Source organism: Phaenicophaeus curvirostris, chromosome 8 (assembly GCF_032191515.1).
Source record: "Phaenicophaeus curvirostris isolate KB17595 chromosome 8, BPBGC_Pcur_1.0, whole genome shotgun sequence".
NCBI classification, from domain to species: domain Eukaryota; kingdom Metazoa; phylum Chordata; class Aves; order Cuculiformes; family Cuculidae; genus Phaenicophaeus; species Phaenicophaeus curvirostris.
Window position 1 is genome coordinate 10,624,580 of NC_091399.1, and position 14,553 is coordinate 10,639,132.

General features: G+C 47.1%; 1 protein-coding gene across 1 annotated transcript; it reads left to right on the top strand.

Annotated features, from left to right (window-relative positions):
- Nucleotides 1–8,255: 8,255 nt before the first annotated feature.
- FASLG (Fas ligand) lies at nt 8,256–12,848 on the top strand. Its single transcript, XM_069862024.1, has 4 exons — nt 8,256–8,871; nt 9,248–9,293; nt 10,966–11,019; nt 11,459–12,848. The coding sequence occupies exons 1-4, from the start codon at nt 8,482–8,484 to the stop codon at nt 11,851–11,853; spliced, it is 885 nt and encodes a 294-aa protein (XP_069718125.1). The 5' UTR covers nt 8,256–8,481; the 3' UTR covers nt 11,854–12,848.
- The last annotated feature ends 1,705 nt before the right edge of the window (nt 12,849–14,553 follow it).

The following is a 14,553-nucleotide window of genomic DNA, read 5'->3' on the forward strand; positions in this document are numbered from 1 at the left end:
TTTATTGGCATTTTTCCTTTGAAAATGAAACTTGTGGCTTTAATTCTTTGAGAAGCACAAGCATTTAAATTTCAGTCCAGGATTAGGGCTGGGGTCCTTTGGGCCAAAGTAAGGTGTTCATAAACTTATTTGTCAGCCTAGGTATGTTTGCCTATTTAAAAAAAATGAGAAGTGGGGTGAGGAGAGAAACTGAAGGCTGAGTGGTGCTTTGTCTGAAAGCCCAGGAACCATGGCCTTGTGAAACTACTGGAAGAGCTTCTAGTATCATTTCATGTATTGAGATGGAGTGCACCCTCAGCAAGTTTGCAGATGACACCAAGCTGAGTGGTGCAGTTGTCACACCAGAAAGACAGGATGCCATCCAGAGGGACCTGGACAAGCTGGAGAAGTGGGGCTGTGAGAACCTCATGAGGTTGAACAAGGGTAAGTGCAAGGTCCTACACCTGTGTCAGGGCAGTCCCTGATTTCAATACAGGATGTGGGATGATGTGATTGAGAGCTGCCCTGCGGAGGACTTCGGGGTGATGATTGATGAGAAGCTTGACATGAGTTGGCAATGTGCTTTCACAGCCCAGAAGGCCAAATCATATCTTGGGCTGCATCAAAAGAAGCATGGCCAGCAGTTTGAGGGAACTGATTCTCCCCCTCTGCTCCACTCTCACAAGACTCCACCTAAAGTCCTGTGTCCAGTCCTGGAATCCCCAGCATGAGAAGGATATGGAACTGCTGGGAAGAGTCCAGAGGAGAACTACGAAGATGATCAGAGGGCTAGAACACCTTTGCTATGAGGACAGGCTGAAAGAGTTGGGCTTGTTTAGCCTGGAGAAGAGGAGGCTCTGGGGAGACCTTAGAGCAGCTTTTGAGTACCTGAAAGGGGCCTACAAGAAAGCTGGGGAGAGACTTTTTACTAGCAGTTTGTAGTGATGGGATGAGGGGGAATGGCTTTAAATTGGAAGGGAGAGGATTTAGATTAGACATCAGGAAGAAATACTTCACGATGAGGGGGGTGAGGCACAGGCCTAGGTTGCCCAGAGAAGTTGTGGCTGCCCTATTCCTGGAAGTGTTCAAGGCCAGGCTGGATGGGGCTTTGAGCATCTTCATCTGGTGGGAGGTGTCCCTGCCCATGGTAGGTGGATTGGAACTGGAGGGGCTTTAAGGTCCTGTCTACCCCAAACCATTCTATGACCTGGGGATCCTTGAAGTGATAGTCTGTGAGAATGACTGCCTAAAATTGCCTCTTGTACTTACAGCTAAGGTTTGTCAAGGCTATAAAAGGCCATTAAAATCATTAGATAGTAATTTATCATTCCAGAGGTTTCAGCTTGACGTTTGCCCTTGACTGGTCCCTTCTTCCTATTTTCTTTGTAGCAAGTGCAGCAGCACAGTGCGCAGCCAAATACCAAACTCCCTGGCTCTCCAGCATCCACTTCACTTGTCAAATGAGATCTCCCCAGTGCTGATTTCTCGCTTGAATGTCTCAAGGCTCTCCACTTCATCATAGTGCTATGATTTAAAAAGCAATTGAATGTAGGGTTTGCTGGAGGTGTAGGATTTTTTTTTTTTTGTGGTGTGGGATTTTTAGTTTACTGGCCTTCCTCTTGATACATTGCTCAAAGGAGCATGCTTTCCTTCACTGACCTAGCAATCACAGATCATTAATGAGAATCGGCTGAAGCTGGACATGACATTCTCAAAACAGCCATCTTCACTACATGACTATAAACTGAAGGCTGACAGACCTAGAGTGTGCTGATGTGTATAGAATGAGGCCAAGTGGGCCATGATGTAATATGCAGGCAACAAATGTGTTGCTGACAGGAGGTTTATTTTTGTTTCATCCTAGCAGGCCTGTGAGCATTGGATGAAAGCAAATTTGTTTGTGAAACTGAAGTTAAACCAAAGATGGTGGTGGTTATACACATTTATCAACTGTACAGCATGCACATAAAGCTCTGGAGCAAAGAGGTTTGCCTTTCCTCAAAACAAGGGTTTTGTGGATGCCTCAAAACATTCCTCATCCTTTTCTGTTTTGCTGTAATGAACAATTTCTTACTTTGTCCTGCATACATTTGCTTCCAAGACTGGATTATCTCACAGCACTGGTGAGCACTCCTTGATGATGACTAGGAAATTACAGTTCAGAATTTAGCAACGCTCCTCAGTGCTTGCTCACACAAGAGGAGTGAATTGTGTTTGTTTAAAAGCATTTACGTATACTTCCCTGCTCTCTTGGGAAGGTGGTACCAAAATTTGTCTTGGCCTTGGACCAAAATGCTTTTTTGCTGGTGTTCTGCTGATACAATCTGTTTTATACCCAAGATGTTGGTGAGTCTGAGTAGGTTGTGCATGTTTAAGTTAGAAGAACTTGTTCAAATTTCCAAGTAATAATTGAAATTATGTGCCTCCTAGAATGTTGGGTTTTTTTAATACCCTGCTGTCTATATATAGATTAAAAAAATGGGCATGAGTTACATCTAACGAGTTGCTGCATTCTGTGGAAAAATCAGTGCTAAAGCTTACCAAGTAATGAACACATAGGAAACATGCCATGGGAACAGCACATATCCTAAGTGGACAGAGCAGAGCTCTGGTGTGAGAATATGGCCTGAGCCCATGTGGCTTCCAGTTCATGCTGGAGAAGTGGCAGATGCCTCAAGTGGTAGATAACACTGGACCAGAAACTCTTCTCACTCAGGCTCCCACGTTCCAAGGCTGTTCAGAGAATGCCTCACAGCATTTCCACTTCTGAAAGTGTACTCCAAAATCAAAATAAAGAATAAATTATTTAATGAGTGGTGTAGGTTCACTCTCCTGAAAGCTACTTGTTCCTCTAGGCTCTGAGTCAACAGGAGTTTGTGTGAATTCAGTATGATGGAGCAAAGGCAGTGCGTGCAGCATAGACTTCTCTAGGATTTGAAGTATTTGGCCAACGGATACTTGAGTAATATGGTGAAAAATGTCAGCCTGGTGGTTTTGTGCTGAATGAGTGGAGATGGCTGTTAGCTGTGAGTAAAGCACAGAGTGAGTATTGGAGTCACTGCCTCCCATATTCTCCCAGGTGTGTTCTCTAACCATTTCAATTATGGCCAGTCCTAAACTTTCCCATCAAAGCACAGGTTATGCTTCAGCTGCTGAGGCAGCTGGCATCTGAAGGAACCAACAGAGCTGCTTTTGTTATTGCAGACTTGAGGGTGTTTGTTCTGGCTGTAGGCTGGAGATTGAACTGTAGTTTCTGCCTGCTGCTTCCTTGCTGCTTTTAGTTATTTGTAACCACTTTTAAAAAAAAGATTCTTAATGTCAAGATCTTATTGCTTGATGTTTTCCTTTAATGTGGGCTCTTGAGTCATGCTTTTACTTCCAGTTTCATTAATCTCACACTGGCTTTAGCTTTCAATACTTGATTCTTTGGTGAAACCAAGTCCCTCTTAAATCTGTCTTAATCTTTGCAGAGAAATAATAGTTTCCAATGAAGACTGCTTATAAATCTTGACAAATTCCTATGGTGGTGTGGATACTTAAAGGGAGAGCCTGCTCTGTCTTTTGATATTGCATGATCAGATTGGACTGCTGTAGATGCAAAATGCCACCAAGAAGCCAGCATGTGTATGCAGCAGTGAGGACTATGTTGCTGCTGTCCTTGGGCAGGTCAGGAGCCCAAGCAACATGAAGACTTCCATGGGAAGACAGTCACAAATATACACATTAAGTGAATTACCAGCCATGTTTGCCAGACTAAGGTATTCAGATTATATACATTAAGCATCAGAGTGGAAATATAATGTTTTTAAAGTATGCAAACTCTACCAGCTGTATGGTATTGGTAAGGAGAGAACTTGAGTACAAGATGTCTGTGTGTGGCTTCTGCTTTTGTCAAGTTATTGTGAGATGAAACAAGATGGAACAGCTTAGCATGCTCCACTTAATCAGGCAGAAACATGTTCCGCTTCACTTGGAACAATTAAAGTGTAGAGCCCTGACCACAAAGTGCTGTGGGTAGGCCACCAGGCAGCATGTCTCATCTCCTGGAAACCCTGAGTGTCACATAGCGTCAGGTACTGCTGAAGAGGCTGCTGGGGTTTGTAACGGCTCGACAAGAACTGGTGTTCCCAGGGCTTGGTTAGATAAAATGTGTTCACTTAGCAAAGGATAGTGAAACTCATGAATCTCTCTTGCCTATCCCTTCTCAAATTTAAGAATAGCAATGTTAAAAGAAGGTACCAAGGAACTCTCTTCTGCCATACTGCTGTCTCATGTTGGAGACACAGCCTGGGAGCTACAATGCTCTTCCTGCCTGTGCTGCTTGTCATTAAATTTGCTAGTGAAAATCACAGAGTAGAGATAGGACTCTTAGTAGGGAACGGAGATGAAGTTAACTCTGCTCTTTATTAACCTAGAAATGGAACTGTTTGCCACTTCAAGGCTTGTTTTCCTTTGTTAGCTGCAGTGGCTGGAGCCTGCATCCAGCTGCTGGGCCTGCCGTGAACTGGCACCAAACAAGAATCCATACCTACGACTTTTTTTCTTTCTAGAAAAATAACTGGAAGCAGCTATTAACATCTTCTGTGACATAGTTACTGCTGGCATGTCACGGCTGTGTACCTTGCCCTGAAACCACCTATAGCTCAAAGCTGGATCCCAGGGCAGTCGGCTGACGGCCCCTCAGGGTCTGGGGAGGTCAGCTGAAGTGAGCAGAGCTGTCAGGGTGATTGTGGTGTAATGGGTGATGCTCCCAAGAAGGAATAAAATTGTAAAATAATGACTAGGCTACACAAGTCAGCAAACCCAGCAGGTGTTTTCCAGGGCCAAGGCTGAATTTGTGCTGGCAGCCTGGGCAAGGTGTGGATCCTGCTGAGGGGCTTATGACTGCAATTCTTGGCCATCACAGGGGAGGATGGGAAGTCAACATCTGTGCCTTCTTTGTGGGCTTCCTCACAGCCTTTGGGTGGCCACAACACCTTGTTCCGTTGTCCCCCATGACTAAGCTGTTGTATGTTAAGAAATTATATACTTCTCTCTTTCTGAGATGTTCAAGCAATAGATCCCATTACCTCATAATCACTACATCTTTTTTTCCTTGCTTTTGTTACAGACACAAAAGAAATAAAATCTTACTCTGCTGCATTCAGCTCTTTTTCTCAGCTGCTTGGATTTGGTCCTGCCTTGGGTCAGAGCCCTGAACCCAGGGCTGCTGCCTGCTTGTTGGGATCACAGTGAGGGAGAGAACAAAGCATCTTGCTCCCTGGAGAGGGCTGTATTAAGCACTGCAGTGCCAAGCCAGAAACCTACTCTTGAGTGTGAATATGTGAAGGTCTCCCTTGTGAGCTGTTGGCACCAAGACATGGCTCTACATGTGTGCTGCAAATGCTTCTAGCAAAAAGCAGTTGTTGAGGAAATGAAAAGCATTGCCCTTGCCTGGGAAAACAACTGTTACAAAAACTGTAATACAGAAATGACACTAAGATGTCAGCACACGTTGCAAAGGCTGGGTCAGATCTGGTGTCTTCCATGCCCCTTAAAGGCTTCAGTGAAGAACCCTCTGCGTTTGGAGGCAGTTCTCACAAGCATCCATTACACTGTTCAGTCAGAAATCCATGTATCTCTGTGCAAATTCCTCCAAGTATGGCTTCTTGCTGAGCCCCTCTGATGTTGAACATAAACTTGCAATGTGGGTTCTCGTCCTGTTTGTAGCTGTCTAGGGCTGTATCTGAGCTTACACTTATGGGAGCCTGTGGACTTTCCCGGCTGGAAGCTCATGTCCAGGTGGAAAGCTTCTCTGTCAGTTTCAGAACTGTGTTTTCTGTCTAGGATATTATTTTCCGTCTAAAGAGTTTGATCTGCAGCCTTTGTTTCTAAACTCGTTTTCTTCTCATTAAAATCTCTATTCTCATGGTTCCTTAGGATCTCTTACCATTTATTTTAATCTGCAGATATTACTGGTGTAATATTTTGCCTGGTTTTCTACAGTTCTGTTGTAAATGTGTTGAAATGGTGCTGCTTTCACCCACCCATAAAAAAAAGCATCTTTGTGAAAAGAGGAAGCAGTGGGTGAGAAATAAGTACACCTCTAGACATTTAAGGGACACTGCCGCTGTGCCTGCAATCCCACCAACATAAGCTGCCTGTGTTAAACACAGTCAGTGTTAGAAAAAACTTGAGTGGATCCTCTCTACGCAGAGCAGCATGCTCAATGGATTCTGACATGTTTGTCAGCAGTACCTCCAAGTTTGAGGAAGTCCTGGGCTTCAGACTCTGCTTCCCAAGCCATCGTTGTATTCTACAGCAGCTGAAGGGGCCACGGAAAGTATTAAAGAAATAGAAACTGGCACGCATATCAGTGTTGCAAGGAATCATACAATCATTTGTTTGGGAAAGACCTTTGAAATTGAGTTCAACTGTAGCTGCTCACTACTGAATCATATCCCTGAGCAGGCTGTGCTCACTGCTCTGAGAACAAGGGAGTGCAGGCATTGACTGCCGAGCAAGAATCCTGGGTAGGTGGGGAGTGCCCCTGATGTGGTTCAGGTGCCCATGGCATCAGCAGGGCTGGGGTGCCACACAGGTAGCTGGAGCATTGGAGGGTAGGCTGGCATAAGATGCTTCCCCATCCTTCTGCATTTCTCAGCTCCCTGTGCCTTGGAGGCATCTCGCTTGCTCCATGCCCACCGCTGGCCAGAAGGCTGGACCTCGCCACGTGCAGTGGGAGGTGTGGAGCTGAGCCCAGCCCTTTATGTGGCCCTCTCCTGTAATGATCCTAGGAATGGATGAGGACCCATCCTTGTGCTGGCTGAGAAGCACCATGCTGGAATGCGGAGGGGAGGCATAGTCAGACTTGAACTGCTGGAGCTGGATTTATGTTGCTTTTGTGACTTTTAGACACAAAATCTACAAGTACAAGGAAGAGCCAGACAGGCTGCTGAAACCTCTCACGCTGTGGATCACTGCTGTGGTGAGCATCTTCAAAAACCAGTGGGGTGTCTGGTGGTGCAGGCAAGGCTTTGAGGATACATCTGACTTATTGGTGTGGTCGGAGGCGAAGCTGAACCCTTGCTTTGGAGAAACAAGTGTGCATATATTGTTAAAATGTGCTGTTCTCTGACACTAGTTGTGATGTTCAAGATCAAAGCCTGCACATTGGGATAGCTTTTTTCAGCCACAGAGGAGAAAAATCTCTGGTTTGATCTTGTATTAAGAATTTTCTTTTTTTTTAAACGCTGCCCCATACACATTTCAACGCCAGGTCTATAAAATGGAAGCAAAAAATGCTGTGGACAGTCTTTTGCATCTGTATATACATAGGAAGAATCTCATTACTACCACTTAGAAATCTGTAGATTAGAGAGCTTTAAACTGAAGAATGGAAATGTTCCTGTCTCTCCTCATGGTTTTGTCATGAGCTCCTATGAGTGCTGGTCCTTGCAGCCTGGCCTGAATTCTGGACTGTTTCTTGATAGAATTTCTATTGCCATCCAAGATGAGTAGCACAGTGTCTACCCCAGACTTTAATCACACATTACTCTGCCAGGTTAGGTCCTGCTGCAGTGGTTCACGTAGTCTTGAAGGGATGATAAAAAAGTCCTTGCCTTTCTAATGTGTCTTCAGGTTATAAGGGAACAGTGGAGTTGGAGATGGTATTGCAGGTATAAGAGGGGCAGCAGAAGCTCACAGAAGAGCCTGCTTGTGTCCTGAGTGTTGTGCTTATGCCACGTGGTGGCATGCTGCTGGTGCAGCCTGGCCAGTACCTTGCAGGGATGTGCTGTGGGAGCAGGCAGCCCATGGAGCTGGCTCTGCCTGGCTGTTAACACCAGGCAACTCTGCTGAGGCTTCAGCACTGATGACAATGCCTCCTCGCAGGTAGGCTGTTTTTTATCATGGTGGGATGGTGTCTGTGACTGATGTTCTTTGACTCAGGATCTCTGCCCTATGGAGCAGCCAAGGAAAAAGCGGGTTGCTCAGTAGACGTTGGTAAATAATTTATTCTGTACAAAATGAAGCAATTCCCCAGTGCCCAAAACTACACTTGGGATCAGGTCTTCATCCTTCTGCTGAGAGAAGCAGGTCCTCAGCTCTGCTTCTCCCTTTTGTGCAGAACACCAGAGATTTTGATACTCCTTTTGTTCTGCTTGTAGTCCAGGAGACCGCCGTGGAAAAGCAGCTGCCTCTGCCAAGTGGGCTGCTGGAAAGGGTAGCTTGCTGGTGGATGTGTGCTGGGCTGATAAACCAGCCCCCGGCTGGCAGCACAGCCCCGGTGTGCACTTCACTGCTGAGCTCAGCTGCTTCCCAAGCCTGGCTGCTGAGCATAGTTTTGTGTGAGCGCAGTCTGCTGCTGGGCTAGTCCCGCTATGTGTATGCTTCCTCGGTGTGGGAGGAGCAGTCGGGTGCCCCAAACTTGCAGCCAAGAGCGGAAGCTCTTTGGGGTTTGGTGTCGATGTTTGAGGCTTTCATAGAGCTGCAGCATCTGAGCGGGTGTTCACTGTTGGAGTGATGCAGGCGTATAAAAGCAGAGCTGGGTCTTCCCCCAGGGCTCAATCTGGGACAACCCTGCCAGATTTTGGCTGCCAAATGGAGAATCACGCCAAGCATGTCCAGCCTATGCCGCTCTCAGCCACGCAGCAGAACTTGAACTACGTGTACCCCCAGATCTTTTGGGTGGATGGCTGTGCCAACACAAGTTCTTCCTGCCCCTCAGCACCCCCCATTGCTCCTTTCCTGCCACCTGTACCTGACCGGAGGAAAAAAACAAGGAACAACAGGGAAAGGAGGAGCACTGGTTTCCTGGTGATGTCCCTGCTGATCCTGCTGGCCCTCACTGGAGTGGGCCTGAGCATGTTTCAGATTTTCCACCTGGAGAAGGAACTGGCTGAACTCAAAGAGGTGAGGTCTACCTGGTGGGTCACAGACGCTCTGAGGAAACAGGGGAACAAAGGAAAAACTTCAAACTGGGTCTGAGATGCTGAGGTGCTTCAGAGCTCCCCAGGGAGCAAGCTGGTGGCATTGGAATGTCTGTCTATGCTAGTGAAAGTCGGGTGTCTTCTTACTGCAGGGGATTGCTCTGTCAGTGATTGATATACCTGGATGTCTTGGTATTTGAATGCTGCAAGTTCTTTCTCCCTGTATATTTCTTAACATTTTGTAGCTTCCCATGAGCACCCACAGTTTGCCACTGTCAAGGATAGTCCTTGGCTGCTTTAGACAGTGCCCTTATGCTCTCACTCTGCTAAGAGAGCTTGTTACTCTTCTCTTTTGACAGTCTGCCAGTACCGAACACATTCCTCCAGCTCTGGAGAAACTCATAGGTGAGTTGATGTGCAGAGAGAAGGAATTCCTCTGTGTTAGCATGTGTGAGTGCTCCTGTCAAACTCTCCCCTCTCCTCATCAGGGGCAAAGGCAAAGTCAGCTCAATGCTCTGAAAGTACCTGATTTCACTTGCTTGGCTGGAAAAAACGCTTTATCTTTGGGATGTGAGGATGGGGTCCTGCACCCTGCCTGCTGCAGTGTTTAGAAGGGTCACCGAAGGGGGCCTGGGACAGCAGACCTCCACCATGAGGACTCCCAGTCCCTGTGGGGCACAGTACTGGGGGTACCCTGCTGCCAAAGAGTGCTCCTAGCTGTCCTAACAGGGAGCAACAAGAATTGAAGGAGGAGAATGGAGATGGGCACCTAAATTGTTACTTCTTTCTCTCCTTACACATTTAAGATTTTGGGAGGATGCAGAGGGTTTTGTTTTCTTTGGGGGTGAAGGATTCACTCCCACTCCTCAGAACACAGCTTATATTTTCCTGAACTTCTTTGGTACAGAGTCTCACTGCAGCCAGAGCTAATTGAGAAGAACCTGATCATTTGTGGGTTTTTTTTTTCTTCTAGATCTGTCATTTCAGTGAAATTCAAACTTTCCATGAGAACCTTTTGATTTTTTTTCCAGATTTCATTTAGGAAAAAAGAAAGGAGTTTCAATCTGAACGGAACAAACTTACTCTTATGTTCCATGTTAATTTTACTGATGAGGATATCCCTTTTTAAAGATGTCTAAGTCAGAAAGAAATTTTCAACTCTTTTAATAATTTTTACTAGATCTGAAAATTCCTTTTCTCTTGAGGATTTTGGTTAGTAGGAAAGCAAATTTCTTTTCAAGTTTGTTCTGATACTGAATGAAAGCAAATTCAGAAACAGCCAAATTCTCTGGAAAGAGCAGTCTTGGTTCCCATCAACTCCTGTATCAATAAATTTTGATCTATTACCTAGGGGCGGGAGAGCTGACATTTTAACTGGATGCTCAGTGCTCTGATCACAGGCCACTTTTGCAGTAGCTGAATACGAGTCATGAACAGTAACCCTGAATTTCTTGATGGTGGTGGATAAAAAAATAAAGCCAGGGGTATAATGTAAAGGAGAAGGGGAGAAGGACAGGAAAATTTAATTGGCTTGAGAAAAGACAGCTGCCTTTAAAATTTGTGAATGTGGTGATTGGAAGCAGATGCTGAGAAGGGAAGGATGGGGTGGGATGGGTTTGTAACACTAAGCCACAGTAACCAGGCTGTCTGTCCAAGGGGAAATGAGCCCTCCAGGGAAGGCAGAGTTTTCCAAGTTGTGCTCTGAGGACAAGTTTTGCCTGGCCTGTGGGATGGTCTGTGTGGTGGTTTGCAGTATTGTCCCTTTCCTCTGCCCTGAGTGAGAGGCCTCTGCTTGAGCTCACCAACTGAGCCATTTTAAGATGAAAGCTCTCCTTGCTCTTGCCCCTTGTTTTCAATTGCCTCTGGATCCTTTGCTGCAACTCTTCCTTTCTAACTCCTCCTCTTGCCCTGCAGTATTCGCCCAAACACTGCTCTGCCTCGTGCTAACTTATGATGCTTGTGTGCCCTGTGCTCCCCTGAATCTGCTCCATTTCAGCCTCATGGTTGTCTTTCTTGTGTTCTCTGGGCTGTCTTCTCCATGGAGCACACGACTGATGTCTTTGCTTTTTTTGCACAGGGCAGAAGGAGGAGGCGATGAAAAAGGAACCGAGGAAGGCAGCACACTTAACAGGTATGTGCTGAGGGGCCAGCAAGATGTGGGAGCAGAGGACAGGGAGACATGGCTGCGGTGAGAGGGTGGCATTGTTGTAGTGGTGAGGAGCCCACCACACATAGGCTTTCCTGTTTTCCCTTGGTAACATGTGCTCTGACAATGAGAAGTTCCTCCTCAAATAAAATCTTCCCCTCGTTTAGGTTCTTCAGTGCGGGCTCTGCTTTTCAGTTTGGATTTTAGTTTGTATCAGGGGTGTGTAGGGCAGATGGCTGTCACAAGCAGTGGATGTTGAGTGAGATGAAGGTGAGAGCTCCTACCAGTGCAAGGTCAGGGGGGGTCTTCCATGCTGCTGTCAAGGACTTGAAGAACAGTTGACTTGTGACATGGGCTGTGACTTGAGGAAAAAACACACAACCGCTTGTATGCACTGCACTTTTTCCCTTTTTTCGTCTTCCAGGAAACCCGGCCCAGCAGGACCTTCCTCTGGAGTGGGAACCCATCTCTGGCCATGCCTTCACCAGTGGCATTCAGTATCGCGATCAGGGACTTGTCATCAATGAGACTGGCCTGTACTTTGTGTACTCCAATGTGCTCTTCCGGGGCAGTGTCTGCAGCAACCAGGTGTTGACCCACATCGTCTACAAGAAAAACCCATCCTTGCCAGGCAGCCACGTGCTGATGGAGGACAAAAGCATCAACTACTGTACAAGTCAGAAAATATGGGCCCATAAAAGCTACCTGGGTGCTTTGTTCAAGCTCAGGAATATGGACAGTTTGCACGTCAATGTCTCCAAAATCGCTCTAGTTAATTTTGAGGAATCCAATACATTCTTTGGCTTGTTTAAGCTTTAAATGGGGCTGTTGGAGCGAGACTGGAAGCCCTCCCCACGAGGATGCATGAGGGGTGAATGCTGCCTGAGCGGCAGCAGCCAAGCCAGGACCCCAAAGTCCATCAAGAAACAATGTTTTGGCCTTCACTGTGAAGAGGGCTCAAACAACTGGTAAAGGCTCAAAAGTGGACCTCTGGGAAGCACTGGGGCTGTACATTGTCAACCTGAAGAGAATCGCACATTTTTCCCCTCCAAAAAACCCAGCAAACTCCAAAATGCAATGTGGTGAAGACCCCATTGGAACTCACTACTTGATACCTGAGAAGATGTTGGTGCTGGTGGCCCCACATGGTGTCATAGCCCTAGTGAGCTTGGGCCAGCAGACATGTGGGGACAGCTGGTGGACATTGAGGAGGTCCCTTGAGCCAAGGCTGTGAGTGTCTGGGCCGTGCTGTGTCATACTGGGGGCAGTGGTGTGATAATGCGTACTGCAAAAGCTTCAACTGCCTGCCCAAAGCCATGGCTGGCCACCCTGCCAGGGCATTCAGCCCTGTGACTGCTGTACGACAGATACTTGTCTGTTATCACACGTAACAAACCACCTATGTTCTTTTGAGTTAAGTTATTGATCATTCCCATTCTGGAAAATGTCCCCCAACCCCTTTATTTAACACATCCTGACTGCCTTGCAAGGAACGTGCTAGAAGCAGCAGTGCTATGAGTGAGGTACCAACCCTGGAGAGAAATGACAGCCACACTGTGCGGCTGGTGGGAAGGCCATGTGCCTTGCTGACAGGACCTGAACAACACAGCAGTGGAGGGCAGTGAGGCCCAGGATAAAAGCAGCATCTCCAACCCTCTTTGCACCTTTTTGACATATCAGTGTCCTCCATGGAGATCTGGTCCTGCCACCTCCTGCAAGATACAGGTGGACTGTGCCAGCCAACGTCAAAGGCATAGCTTTGGCTGGCCCCCTTGTTGTGGGATATTCTCTCCTGAGCAAAACACAGATGGTGAATAAAGGTATATTTTTCTAGTAAGTGGTACAGTCCTCTCCTCATTTAGGGCAGCAGGTTTCTGCAGTGCCCAAAGCCCTGAAGGCATCTGTGATCAGGGGTCAGCAGCATGGCAGAAATCTGGAAGCTTCACCCTGCTTTTCTGTCTGCTCAGTGGGGTGCAAGGTCCCTGCCATGGAGCTCTGGGGCTCCCGCATCAAAACATCAGGATTTGGGCATGAGGGATGTATGACGTGGGCAGCACAGATGCAGCAGCCAAAGCCCAGTTTGGTCATCAGGAAGGAATTGACCTCAAAACACAGGCTTGAGCTTGAGTGGAGCAAAACACTTGCTGCTAAGCAGTTGCACTGCCATCCCCAGAGAAACCACGCTCTTCCACGTGCCCTCTGGGCCCAGCAGCACTTCCCACGTGGCAGTCTGCACGGCAAGGAAAGGAAGTAGTGCTTTGATCTTATAAAACACACCCTGTTTGTTCACTCTAGCGCCTGATCCACAGAGCTCTCCCCTTGCAATAGTTAACCCCAGGCCTACCTGCCACGTTTCCACAAGGCAGTACCTGAATGGTGTGGGTGTGCTGCATCATCAGCCTTGCCTGTGGTCCAGCCTTCTCGCAGTTCTGATGTTGGTCACAGTGAACAGTGGCTCTTCAGCCTCCAGCATTTATTTCCTTTTCCACAGTGCTGCTTTTGGCTCAGTGGTGTGTGGCCTGTGGTTTGCTGTTGCTTGCTTTGGGGATACCAATTTCTTCAAAACTTTGAAGTGGACTGGCTACTAGTGCAGCCAGTGTGAGGCAAACACAGCACCTCTGCTCACATGTGGTTGCTGAACTTAGATATTTCTGTGGCATTCCTCAGGATGGAAAATGCCACAAAAGGTCAAAATTTAGGGACCTTTTTGCTGGATTAATGCTCTCTTGTTGCCTGCACCCCCTTCTAGTGTCAGAGGGGCAAACCACATAGCAGAGGTGTGGAGGCGCTGGGTCCAGACCTTGCCAGGAAAGGCTGGAAGCTACCCTTCTGATTGCTATTTGTGCTGTGTTTGCTTTCCCAGTGGGGAAGACATCCCAGTGGGGAGGGTGCACCCGTATACACACATACCTGCACGCCTGCAGCTATTTCTGTAGCTAAACTAGCTGAGCACATTGCATGGTTCCTTTCATTACTGGCAAGCAGCTTAGAGAGAGACAGGTCATTAAGTGCCCAGAGGAAGCTCATGCTGGGGTTACACTCTCTGCTAGTACTGTATCAGCAAAGGGTGGGAAAGTTCCTAGAAGTTTCTATCCATCAGCACACAATAGCTTGGTTAGACCATGCCTGCAAGTCAGCTCTGGGGCTCTGAAGCAGTTGCTGTCGCTGCACATCAGGACTCAGGGCAAGGATCTGTTAGTCTGTCTGAAATGCTAAAGGCAAGGCAGAACTCCAAATTTCAGAGACAGTGGCGTGAGCATTACAAATAGTGCTGGGATCTCCCAAGGTAGACAGAGCTGGCTTATCTATGTGGGATAAAGCAGTGCTGGAGGCTTGCTCCCAAGTCAGAGAGCAGCTGGGGCTGCATTGAATCAGCAGCAGGGCTAACAGGAAGGCATGTTTCTTTGTGATCCTTTCCTTAAATCTCACTCTAAACTGCCAAGAGCAAATCCACTGCTTGGCTTGTGGGCTCTGACTAAAGATTCAAGGTAAGGCCATGACAGGATTATACCCTTTCAA

Excerpts from the sequence above, each read along its gene's own strand:
- FASLG (XM_069862024.1), top strand. The coding sequence starts at position 8,482 with ATGCAGGCGTATAAAAGCAGAGCTGGGTCTTCCCCCAGGGCTCAATCT. Across the intron at positions 9,294-10,965 it reads AGCTCTGGAGAAACTCATAG|GGCAGAAGGAGGAGGCGATG; the intron begins GTGAGTTGATGT and ends TTTTTTGCACAG. Across the intron at positions 11,020-11,458 it reads GAAGGCAGCACACTTAACAG|GAAACCCGGCCCAGCAGGAC; the intron begins GTATGTGCTGAG and ends TTCGTCTTCCAG.